Raw genomic sequence first — 13,339 nt, forward strand, 5'->3', positions numbered from 1 at the left:
GAGGGGGGCGGACCGCGGGGAGGGGGAGCCGCACCTGCTAAGGTCACCGTGACGTCACCAGGTGACTGCAGCGATGGAGGGAGCCTATGGAGCCTATGGTGCCGGGCCTGCGGGGAGCAACTTTGATGTGGTCGCTTTTGTGAAACGTCCCACGACGATTCTGAGCATCTGCAGCACGGTGAGTGAGGACTCGGGTGAGTAAGGACTCGGGTGAGTGGGTGTTGGAGGAGCAGAGTGATGTTGGTGTTGATCAGGCCGGGCGAGTGAGTTGGTGAGGGCTGGGGTTGGTGGGTGTTGCTGAGGCAGAGTTGGTGAGGCCAAGTGAGTTTTAGTGTTGGTGGACGAGGCCTTAGCATTTCGGACGCAGCGAATGCGTTCTGGCATGGACTCCAATAAGACAACTCGACACGTTCCGTGTCAATCACACGGCGGTCTAAAAGGAAAAGCCTCTGTACAATTGGCGACGGTTCGAACAATGGGCTCTTCGTGGCACTTTAAATAGTGAGGCCACAGATATATTGAAACTTCACACCAGGCCTCGTGGTGTAAACTGCAGTCAGGCTGGGTGAGTGAGTTGGTGAAGGCTTTGGTGAGTGTTGTTGTTGAGTGCTGACGATGCAAGTGGGTGTGGTTAGGCTCCAACTCTTATTCTCACGGCCTATGTACAATTCAAAAGGTACCGCTGCCCTGAAGCGTCGCCGATGATATGTATATGTTTTTTTATTTTCATGGCCAGGGTGCGTCCTGAACGAACGTGCCACGAGTGCTGGTGAAGCAACCACTGCCAAACGCGACGGGCGATTTTTTTTTAAAATCATAATAACAACAACAACCCACCACCACCATGATGAAGTCGCTGTGCATTCGACTCCGCGTGAACGGATTCCACCCGTTGCTAATATTCAACGCGGCCCACCACGACGCTGCGGGAGCTGGTCAGTTGGGATAAATGGAAACTTGTCCCGAAATCAAAATAAAGCACGTGGCGTACACTGAAATTACCCTGCTACAGAGGGGGAAGTGCAGCAGTCTTAGGTACAAACTGGTCCCTCTCATACTTGATTTGAAGCTTTCGTGACTGCAGGAATCCATACTCTTTGGTTCTTTCGGTAATGTCACGTAGGTAGAAAAAAAAAATACGTGACTTTACCGAAAGAACCAAACAGTATGGTCCCTCAACCATAGCCATAACCATAAACGCAAAGCCTACACCTTAACCTATATACCCAAACCATAAGCCCTAACCCATGAACTCAGATCCCTCAACATATACGCTGAACCAAAGTGAATTGTATTTTTTTTCACATTGTGTCCAAAAAGATGCGGTCTTTTATCATCGTACAGCCATCAAAAATATTCTCCCTCTTCTAGTCATTTCTCATCGAATTTCATTTGCGATATTTCCTCAAGTGTGGTGGCTTGGAAAGTTTCAGAGCCCGTGGCTTTACCCCAACCCTTTGTGATCGTCAACCCTTATTGCCTCTTCACTTACTGTAAACCACGTTATTAAGTCCATCCCGGACACTGTAGCTACCCTGTAATGTGACGGAACGTCGTATCCATTGCGCTCCGTAATGTTTCAAGTTTTATTTCGTGTAATCAGGTGAGAGGGAACTCGAGAGAGCAGGAGGAGTTTCATTTAGAAGTATGGTCTGGGTCCGATAAATTAAAAACCCAACAACATAAGATCAAGGCCAACGGTGAAGCAAATAGAAATCAAAGAAAACAACTGCCTTACAAGATAAATACAAAACAGTGCACAAACATAAATCAACATTAAATAAAATACATTTCCTGAAACAAAAGTTGGTTCAGGCAAATTACTTTTAAAATCAGAGTAAAATAAAACTTAATTTGCAGAAACATGAAAATATATTGAGGGTCGTTATTGCACAGGAGCCATTCATTCCGTGTGCGAACGCGGCCCTTACAGCCCCTTGTGTGCCCTGCAGGTGTTTGCCATCGTGGTGTTTGGCTGCATCGTGGGCGAGGGCCACATCAACCACTCTCAGAGCTCCACGCTGCACTGCGTCTACAACGACAATGAGCACGCGTGCGGCCTGGCCACCGCCACGGCCATCCTCTCGGCCGTCTCGGCTCTCGCCTTCCTCGTGCTCGACGTGCGTTTCACCGACATCAGCAGCGTGCAGCACCGCAAGGCCGCGGTGCTAGGAGAGCTGGGCCTCTCTGGTGAGAGCCAGGCTGACAAGTCAGGGTTTAAATTTTGATTTAAAGCTTTCGTGACTGCAGTAATTAATATTCTTAGTTCTTTCGGTAAAGTCACGTTGAAGGGAAACAATAAAATAATAAAATATATATAAAACAATAAAAATTATCACGACGTTTCAACCATAACACAAACGGTCGTCATCAGGTGTGTCGGTTTTCATAAATGTATTTATTTTAAAACGGTGTATTTATTTATTTATAAAAAACGTCAGCGCCACGCGCAGCGATTTGGCAGTTTATTTAGAAGGACGAGTCCATCTATGTTCTGAAAAGAGGAGGGGGGAGACGAAAATTTTTATGTATGCTGTCTTGAGAATTTTTATTGTTTCATATATATTTTATTATTTTATTGTTTCCCTTCAACGTGACTTTACCGAAAGAACTAAGAATAAGTCAGGGTTTGCCAACGTGTCCGGGTTTGAGCCACGAATTGGCATCTGCGTCTGGTCTTCGTCGTTCGTACGGCTGATGTAGATGCTGGAGCAACAACTGCAATTTCACATTCAGGTGGTCAAACCAGATAACCACGTCAGGAGCAGTGGAGTGTATCGCTTTGATGTCTCCTTCGTATTTGTGGATCGGGCATTGCGTGTGTCTGGTGGCAGGAATGAACATTCCCGGATGCACTGTCTGGGTTTACATAATACTGGAGTTTTGCCGATTGAAACATTTCTGGGTTTGGTCCCCTTCAACCCGAGCATCTGAGGCTCGGGGAGGCCGAGGGGGTTGCACTTGGCAATGCCACACTTCTCAGTGATTTTAAAGGTGAATAAAGTAGCATTATCCTTCTCCAAAGGCTGGAGCTGAGGTGTAGCACACTCGGCAGTATGGGAGTCATGAATAACCACTTGTCAAATCATATTTGGGAACCGCGAGATTAGGGCCTCATTCACACTTAGTCTGCCAAGCGGCACCGCCTGTGTCTGCCTGCTCCTATGGGTTCTAGATTATTTGCACGCCCTTGCGCCGAGTGCTACGACAGCTGTGCCGTGTAATCCATGCTGCAGGGCTCTGGGCATTCTTGTGGTTCGTCTGCTTCTGTTTCCTGACGAACCAATGGAGCAAGACCGCCTTCGCATCCTGGATGGACATTGTGGGGGGGAGCGCTCGTGCTGCCATTGCCTTCTCCTTCTTCTCCATCCCTACCTGGGTAATGGCAACCCCACTCCACCTGCCTCGTGCACCAACCACACGCATGGGGTGGTTTAGTTTGTCCTTCGCCCAGACATCCGATTAGCACAGTTGGCTATGTGTGGTGCGAAAGAAGTTCATACATACACAGAGCAGCCTGCTATGTTCCCATGATGCATAAAATTAGGCCAGCCTGTTCACCAGCCTGTGGGCTCAACCCGGATTCTAGCCCAGCCGTGTGGCCTGCTTTCAATGGGTTGCGTGCTTGTAGCCAGGCTGCTGGAAAAATTACAAGTAGATTTTGGCTTGAAAAAGCATAGCCCAACCCAATCATGTACTTGATTGTGTCCAGGTCGGGCTCACGATCTTCATCTTCCAGAAATACCGCTTGGGCGCCCACTTTGGAGAAGAGTACACGGACCCCAGCCCCGCCGCTGCACAACTCCCGGACTCGGAGTCATACCAGGCGCCGCCCTTCCCGCATGACCTGGGCCGCTCTGGCACGTCGCAGTAGGGCCCCCAGCGAATCCCATGAACCCTGTACCCTCTCCCTCATCGCACGGTTTCTTAATCAGGTCATGAGCTCACAACGCTTCTCATTTTACCATTAAGAGCTGACATTTTTTTTGCGAGTCCCTATTAACTTGGTATTGGCTTTCATTGTACATTTTACTAATAGGGGGAGGGGATGGGTGGCTGAATGGGGGTGTGCATGCACGTCCACTGGGACCAATCGCCACGGGAAAAAGATTCCCACAGCTGATCTGCAAGTCCTATGGGGATTACCCGAGCAAAGTGGACTTACAAAGCTGAGAGACATAAGACACGAGGCAGATATTTACAGTGGAAAACCCGGTTACAAAGTGAGCGTTGGTATGCTCTCTACAGGTTAAGGTTTATCCGTGGGCTGTCACCAGTTTGAAGGTCAGCTCAGGTTATTATTGATAAGGATTGACAGTCTCCCTTTTCACAATTCGGAGGTGATCATTCGATTTCATTAGGTTTGGGAATTAACTTTACTTTCTAGCTGCTCCTCACTTGTGCATAGAGGCCAACCTTGCCATATACTTGATATTACATTGAAATTTGTTTGAATTTACCCATGCTGTACAGTACTGTTATTCCTAAAAGGGACTACCTCTTTGGGGAAACTCTTCAGGGCATAATTAGAACCTTGTGCAATTTAAGGACGAGTTTGTAATGCGGACGCCGGCAGAGTGAATGCGATGTTATGGCTACCCAGGCTCGGTACTGACCCAATGTTCCTGCCGACTTCTCAACAGTTAATATTTCATTTAACGTTTGTTTTATCAGGTGCCAAGACTTGTAATTAAAGTTACTGAATGCGCCAGTCAGGTTTATTTCAACCTTTCGACTGCTTGAGATGCTTGTGGAATGTTGATGAATGACAGCGGAGACGTGATGCAACACTTTAAACAGGTTTATCAAAGTGCACCCCCAACAACCGCGATACCAACCCACTTAAGTGCACCACTTTAATTCAAAACCACACGTCAATGATGATTCTGGATAAGCGCTAAATCATGGACCAGCCATCAGCTACTCAACTTATCAACCACGGCTGTGTTACTCAGTTCCAAAGAGCACTCCAACCTGCTCTGAATTGCTCATCACCATTTTGGTCCTGGTCTGCCTTCAGCAATTTTCCGAAGGATGCACACTCATCTATAATTTACAGATCATTGTCAATCCAAAGCTGGATAAAGGCCTCCCCACGCTGTGGTGGTGGAGTGGATGTTTGACCATACTTGGCCACGCTGGTCAATGCGGGTTGATGATTAGGCCACAGGACCAGTTCACATATCACTCTCCACTGATATCCATGGCTGGGAATCAATCTCAGATTATAACTGTTCATTTTCAAGTCGTAGAAAAATCCCAATTGACACAAATAATAACGTTCTCTTAATAGCTAACATCCAATGTCATCAGTCCCCTCGACAACAAAATATAAAAGTGTCGTGTTTTTTTTTTACAGTTGCTGGCCAGCCATCACAGTAGGTTGTGTAGTGGCAGACACTGCGGATGCTCCTTGTACTGTCCCTGTGCCTCGAGGACACCATCTGGCGCACACACCCAAGGGTCGTAAGTGGCCCACTGCCAGGCCCGCAGCTGCTGCTGCAGGGTGCGCAGTGTGTCCGCGTAGGCCGCGTCATGTGCCAGGTTGCAAGTCTCAGCCGGGTCGGCGCGCGTGTCGTAGAGCTCCCAGCGCTCGCGGTAGTAGAACTCCCGTAGGCTCTTGTACCAGTGAGTAGGCTGGCCCTGCATGCTGCGATTGAGCAGGTCTTGGAAGGTGGGGGACACGTACAGATCCTGGTCCACAGGGAAAGGCATGAGGAAGTGCATGTTGTGGATCAGGTGGAGGTGGCTGTGGCGCAGGGCGCGCATGGGGTAGTACATCGTGACCTCGTGGTGGCTCTGGCTGGAAAAGGCAATGTCCCACGGTGGTTCTTGTTTGAGAGCTGGAAGCAGCGAGCGTCCCGTCAGCACTACGGGCTCATCCTTCTTGAACATGGCGTAGTCGGGATAAGGCACCGAGAACCACTCCAGCATCGTCGGTGTAATGTCTGCAAGGGTTTGGAGACACATTCTCATTAAGAGCATTAACAGGGCCACAAAAATGTGGAATGGCACTGACATCGTGATCTGTAACACACCGGTAAACCAAGTTGCTAAGCACCAATTTCAGTGCCATTGATGTTTCCTGTACACGTTTTAATTTGTAATCTACTCAAATAAGAGGTACGGAGAATAGATAAGAGGAACACAAATGTATACGTCCGTTCATGATTCATTTTTCTCTGCGGAAACTCAGTCTGAGTCGCAACTTCCCCTCTGAGCCCCGCCGCGGTTCCTCGCCCCCAAGCACTGTCGCGTTCGAACGCACGGCACACATGGCGATTTCCTTCACAAATGGATAGTCGCCCAATTGCGAATGTGTTCATCAACCAGCTCCTGATACCATCGACAGACATTACGTTTTGTCCGTTACTATTCAAATGCCATGCGCGAGAAAAAGCACCGTCTTGTGCGTACCCAGCAGGCTCACGTAGGCCTCGCTGCTGTGGCCCCAGCGCTCGCGGTCCTCCGGGGAGGACACGAGCAGAGGCTCGGCCACGCCGCTCGTGTACAGGTTGGTGCGGCCGCCGGGGAAAGGGATCCCATTGTCAGAGCTGTAGATCACGAGCGTGTCGTCCGCGTAGCCGGCGCTCCGCAGCTCCTCCAGCACCAGCCCCACGCCTGCAGCAAGGACAGCATCGGGGTCGTCTTTCGCGTAGGAACATCTGCTCAAGGGCAAGCGGTCTACTGCACAAGCTGCCACCTTATTCAGTGATTTCCTGCTCAAATGAGCAGAGGAGGTGCTCATACACTGTTTGGAGCCCTGAGCCAGTGGTGTAAATTCTGCATTGCTATTGTGGCGGCGAGTCTGTACGCAGGACAACCACTGTTGACTTGCCTGAAAATGGCACTCGTATTGACCCCGGAGGTATGATTGGCAACCCCAACCAGGATTTAAACTTGCAATCTTCCCATTGCGAGCTGCTTGCTATACTGCTGAGCTACCCGGCCATGTATTTACTGTGGATATGATACACACTAAAATGTGGTTTAAAACATTTTCTCGTCATCTTCACTGCCTCCCTACCGCTATCTTTTTTTTTTGCTGACATTTGTTTTTTTTCCTCCTTCCATTGCTTGGCCTAACCCTCACACCATCTCCTGAGCCTTGCCTGATCTCTCCTCCACATCCTTGTTCCTCCCATCTCGCCCGGGCCTCGTCTAGGATTCATTAATGCTGCCCCTGGAACTCGTTGGTGAATTGATTGCGAGTCCTCCAGGGTTTGCCTTGGGGCTCGCTTGTTCTTGCCCCTGTTTGCTGCTGTTTTTTCCTTCATCCCAAACTGTGCTGTGCATTGCCTGCTCTCTCCCATGTTTCCCTATCCTATGTCTGTAGAACTTATTTCGCACTGTATGTAGAACATGTTGAGATACGGCTTGCAGTTAGATGCTATATATGTGTCATTTGTTCAGTAGGAGTTTTATCTTGCATTGCGTGCTAGGTTGACATCACCATTGGTTACATTCTGCACAACCTTGTAATGGAAGCAGCTCAAAAAGCCAGGATTATGGCATTCCTTGTTTTGCTGTTTAAGACACCTTTTGCGTATGTATTATTGTTTGCTTCCATCCTGTACACATTGTTGAGGCTGTTGAATTGGCTCTTCAGCTACATAAAATGCTAAATTTTGTCGATGTGTATGCGATGTACACCTAGTTACTTTGACTTTTTATATATTATGCTTGTTTACCCAGGAAAGCCCCACTGAGTCTTAAGACTTTTGAAAGAGGGTCCTGCTAACTTTTCCCAATCGGGATCAATGATTGCTATGTGTTTCCAAATTAAGAAATGTATCAAGTTATTTTTTTTACCTTGAAAAATTTGGACCGCGATGCCAGCACAGGATATTTATAAACACAACTTGTAATGCACACATTTTTCAAATCGGACACATTGTTTGATCAAGAAATTGGAAGCGCGGGAGAGCCAGAGCTCGAAAGCAGTCGCCTACTCTTTGCATTACATCACGGAATCATGACCGTCCACTGGGAAGCAGACGGCGCATATTTTATGGATGATACAACTGCAGTATTAACTAGGGCGGCCTGCAGGAGTCGAACCGAGAACTTTTGCAACAAGCAATAAACGCACCGCCGTTGTGCCACATCACCACCCCTTTAATATCTAATATGTACGAAAGTGAGTACTTTCAAGGATAGAGGATGAATCAACAACGAAGACACCCCGAGGACTGGCTGCTGTTGTGAAGCCCCGAGGCGCGTTAGGACGCGATACCTTGGTCCAAGCGCCCAATGGTCGTGTACTGTGCGGCGAGGTCCGCGCGCGCTGTGGGCGTGTCCGGAACGAAGTAGGGCACCTGAGTGGACAGGGCAACAGCGGGACCTCAATGCACCACCTTCGCCATTCTCACTTTGAAATAAAACATCAACCGGGAATGTTTATCATCTCCAATTTTGTTTCTACATTAACATAAGGCCTGGCCATCTCAGCCATTAACATCCCAGGTTTTTATAAAAAAAAATTAAATGTATTCAGCAAAGCCTCGCTGTGTTTTCAAAAGAATCCTACATTTTGTCAAGTCTGCCAGGCTGATTGTAGCAAAATCCGGCCGTGCTAATCCTCCGGTCGCCTATCAGCCACATAAGGGGCCATCCATTTAGTAGGTACGCAAAAATCTGTCAACACTTGACCCCATCGTATAGAACGGCCGTAATCCACGCACAAACGATCAAGGATTAATCATTAACGTGTCTAACTCATTTGAAGGCCAATGTAAACAAATGATTATCGAGGCTTCACCCCCCCCCCCTTTCCTATGCATACATACATTGTGAGTAGACCCCCCCCCCCACCATACGTAAGCGTACGCGTTTGGGTTAACCCCTCCTCCATGCGTACGTACTAAATGGATGGCCTCTCATGGCTTGACGCAAGCAAAGACAAGGGCACGCCATGTCAATTCTACCAGTGCACGTAGAGTGGAAGAGCATAAGCCATAACTGTTTCACATTCACTACGCAAGGTTCTCAGGTGAAGTGTTAATAATTGAGTGGGATACCTTCACATCGTCGGGATTATAGTGATGGGGTTTCCAGTCGGGGATTGTCCCCATTCCAGGCGCTCCATTCCCAAATTTCTCACAGAAAGATCCAAATTGGGGCTGGGAATGGCCACAACGGTGTGGATCATGAAACGCCACGTACAGGAAGAACGGCCTAGGATAAGAGACGCATATCCCTGTAAGATGCACGGGTCCATGTGAGATACGAATGTGTGCCGGTGTAAGTGCAAAGGAAGTTGCTGTAGGATTGGGAGGAACAAGGTTGTCAGGTACCTGCCATCGTCCATACGCAGGAAAGCTCTCACTAGCTGTTTGATGTGCGTAATGTTCCGTCCAACCTGGAGGATCGAGTTGTTTTCTTCAGTATATGAGAACTCAAAAGGGTAGACGGCTTCGGGTCCTACGTGTTTCTTCCCGATAATACCTGCGGCATCACACAGTCAAATCAACCTCTTCCATTGGAAGCCTCCACAATCCCAATACTGTACACCTAGAAGATATTGCACCGGGAGTACACAACGCTTCCGAGCACTCATTCCTCGTGGAACAACTAGGAAGGAACAATCATCCATGTGGCTGCAAAAATGATGCACTGTTGCCGACCACTAAATGATCTCTTGCTCAAATTAGCATCGAGGCAAGTGTTCATAAACATCTTTACAGGCCTGAGCGCATTGTGGAATTTTCACATGCACATGACAAGAGCGAGTCTATTCATAAGGCAACCATTTTTTACGTCTCCACAAAGTGGAACCTATTTTATTGACCCGGGAAGGATGATGGGCCGAGTCCACCATTAACCAGGACTTGAGCTCGGAACCTTCTGATTTCGAGCCGCTAGTTGTAACGCTTACATTGAAATTGGTATTGCGGTTGCTATGAGCGCCACACGCATTTCAGGGCAGATCATTCTACAATCTCTCGTACAGTATTCCTATTGAAGAGACCGCTGTTACACAATGGTTGCTCTTCAGCTTTAAAAACTGGCACCAGACTGGTCCAGTCTCCAACTCGCAGCAGGGATTGACGGTGCATTAATTTTCAAGGCATCGCGTTCTCGCCATACAGGGGGACGGCCCTCGCACAACGTTACACCACCACTCACATTGGATTCTGAAAGCACGTCGTACACGCGACTGCAGACACCAGGGAGACGCGTGTCACGACACCGTGGATAAGATTACGAATCAGGTGTCAGGCAAAACAAAAGAGGTAACCGGCGCGTACGGGGAGGGCGACTTATTAACACAGTTGAAAAAAAATTGTGGACAAAGATTTAAACGGGGTTGTGGTTCGCTCTCTCTCTCTCGGTCGAATCAAGAGGCGCGAGGAGGAATAATTCGGCCCACGTGCAGAGCAGAGGAGCCTACAGGTGAGCATGAAGGTATTCTGGACCAGTGGCGTGGAGCAGGTGGGGGCAAGGGGGCTGTCCGCAACCTCTCGCTACGAGGGCGGCAGCAGAGGATTCGCCGCCTCCCGCCGAGGGACGGGTCAATGTTGACAGGAGCAAGCAGCGCCCAAACGGGAGCCGAGCGAGTGACCATTCTCGCAATGGAGCCAGCGAGCTGCAGGAGAAGCAAGGCTGGTCCACAGCTGCTGCCTACATTCACACGAGGAAGGTGTCTTCGCAGCGGGCAGAGCGATGCGATATCGGCAGCGGTCCTTCACCTGTCCGAATGCCCGACTGGTTGAGCAGCAGAGGGAGGCTCCGCACTTGTTCAAATGAATTGAAGTGGTGGACGTCTTGGTGGAGGCCGTACATGCCATTCTGGTGCTGGATACAAAAGACAGCGGCCTTCGTCTCCGGGCAGTCACGACCCCCACACACACACACAGAACGTACACAAGTGGCAGACACACACAGAACGAACACAAGTGGCACACACACACACAGAACGTACACAAGTGGCAGACACACACAGAACGAACACAAGTGGCACACACACACACAGAACGTACACAAGTGGCAGACACACACAGAACGAACACAAGTGGCAGGGACACACACAGAACGAACACACGTGACACACACACACACACAGAACGAACACAAGTGACACGGACACACACACAGAACGTACACAAGTGACACACACACAGAACGTACACAAGTGACAGGGACACACACAGAACGTACACAAGTGACAGACACACACACAGAACGTACACAAGTGACACACACAGAACGAACACAAGTGACACACACAGAACGTACACAAGTGACACACACACAGAACGTACACAAGTGACACACACACACACAGAACCTACACAAGTGACACACACACACAGAACCTACACAAGTGACACACACACAGAACGTACACAAGTGACACACACAGAACCTACACAAGTGACACACACACACAGAACGTACACAAGTGACACACACACACAGAACGTACACAAGTGACACACACACACAGAACCTACACAAGTGACACACACACACAGAACCTACACAAGTGACACACACACAGAACGTACACAAGTGACACACACACAGAACGTACACAAGTGACACACACACAGAACCTACACAAGTGACACACACACACACAGAACCTACACAAGTGACACACACACACAGAACCTACACAAGTGACACACACACAGAACGTACACAAGTGACACACACACACAGAACCTACACAAGTGACACACACACAGAACCTACACAAGTGACACACACACACAGAACCTACACAAGTGACACACACACACAGAACCTACACAAGTGACACACACACAGAACGTACACAAGTGACACACACACAGAACCTACACAAGTGACACACACACACAGAACGTATACAAGTGACACACACACACAGAACGTACACAAGTGACACACACACAGAACGTATACAAGTGACACACACACACAGAACGTATACAAGTGACACACACACAAAACGTATACAAGTGACACACACAGAACCTACACAAGTGACACACACACAGAACGTACACAAGTGACACACATAGAACCTACACAAGTGACACACACACACAGAACGTACACAAGTGACACACACACAGAACCTACACAAGTGACACACACACAGAACCTACACAAGTGACACACACAGAACCTACACAAGTGACACACACACAGAACCTACACAAGTGACACACACAGAACCTACACAAGTGACACACACACAGAACCTACACAAGTGACACACACACAGAACCTACACAAGTGACACACACACACAGAACGTACACAAGTGACACACACAGAACCTACACAAGTGACAGACACACAGAACCTACACAAGTGACAGACACACACACAGAACGTACACAAGTGACACACACACACAGAACCTACACAAGTGACACACACACACAGAACGTACACAAGTGACACACACACACAGAACCTACACAAGTGACACACACAGAACGTACACAAGTGACACACACATAACCTACACAAGTGACACACACACAGAACGTATACAAGTGACACACACACAGAACCTACACAAGTGACACACACACACACAGAACCTACACAAGTGACACACACAGACACACACAGAACCTACACAAGTGACAGACACACACACAGAACCTACACAAGTGACACACACAGAACCTACACAAGTGACACACACAGACACACACAGAACCTACACAAGTGACACACACAGAACGTACACAAGTGACACACACACACACAGAACCTACACAAGTGACACACACACACAGAACCTACACAAGTGACACACACACAGAACCTACACAAGTGACACACACACACAGAACCTACACAAGTGACACACACACACAGAACCTACACACACACACTACACGTGCGTCCTCCCCGACACCACCCCCCACCCCGAGAGCTGTCGCCGCTCCCCGCTGGTGCCCTCTCACCTGGGGCAGGCCGCTGAGCAGCGCGGCGCGGCTGGGCGAGCAGCTGCTCACGCTGGTGAACGCGTGGCGGAAGCGCAGGCTAACGGACGCCAGCGCGTCAAGGTGCGGGGTGGCGATGGCCGTGTTGTTGTAGGCGCCCAGCTCGAAGCCGCCATCGTCGGCTGCGCCGCGAGAGGAGGAAGCGGAGCAAGAATCAGAAGAGGAAGAAGAAGACGAAGCGTCAAGTGGGGGAATGTCAAGGCGACGTTACACGGCGCGCGCCCAGTGCCCCGGCCCCCCGCTGGTACCGAGGATGAGCAGCGCGTTCCTCCTCCTCCTCCCCACGACTCCGCACGGCGCCAGCAGCAGCAGCGGCGGCAGCAGCAACGCCAGCAGCAGCATGGCGACACGTCACGGGGTCGGGGCGGGGTCACGGGAGGTGCGGG

At 49.4% G+C, this 13,339-nt stretch overlaps 2 protein-coding genes across 2 annotated transcripts; one reads left to right on the forward strand and one right to left on the reverse strand.

Annotated features, from left to right (window-relative positions):
- Positions 1-37: 37 nt before the first annotated feature.
- LOC142923488 (synaptogyrin-3-like) lies at positions 38-4,727 on the forward strand. The gene is made up of 4 exons (XM_076064628.1): positions 38-178; positions 1,953-2,190; positions 3,237-3,379; positions 3,713-4,727. Exons 1-4 carry the CDS (start codon positions 74-76, stop codon positions 3,872-3,874), a joined length of 648 nt encoding a protein of 215 aa, XP_075920743.1. The 5' UTR covers positions 38-73; the 3' UTR covers positions 3,875-4,727.
- Positions 4,728-4,785: 58 nt separating this feature from the next.
- Positions 4,786-13,339, reverse strand: LOC142923487 (N-sulfoglucosamine sulfohydrolase-like). The gene is made up of 8 exons (XM_076064627.1): positions 13,202-13,339; positions 12,915-13,075; positions 10,692-10,797; positions 9,297-9,447; positions 9,021-9,177; positions 8,237-8,318; positions 6,418-6,621; positions 4,786-5,948 (listed from the first exon to the last, which is right to left on the reverse strand). The coding sequence occupies exons 1-8, from the start codon at positions 13,293-13,295 to the stop codon at positions 5,374-5,376; spliced, it is 1,530 nt and encodes a 509-aa protein (XP_075920742.1). The 5' UTR covers positions 13,296-13,339; the 3' UTR covers positions 4,786-5,373.

Source organism: Petromyzon marinus, unplaced genomic scaffold (assembly GCF_048934315.1).
Source record: "Petromyzon marinus isolate PM22_M1 ecotype Great Lakes invasive population unplaced genomic scaffold, UKy_Petmar_22M1.pri1.0 PM_Scaffold_57, whole genome shotgun sequence".
NCBI lineage: Eukaryota > Metazoa > Chordata > Hyperoartia > Petromyzontiformes > Petromyzontidae > Petromyzon > Petromyzon marinus.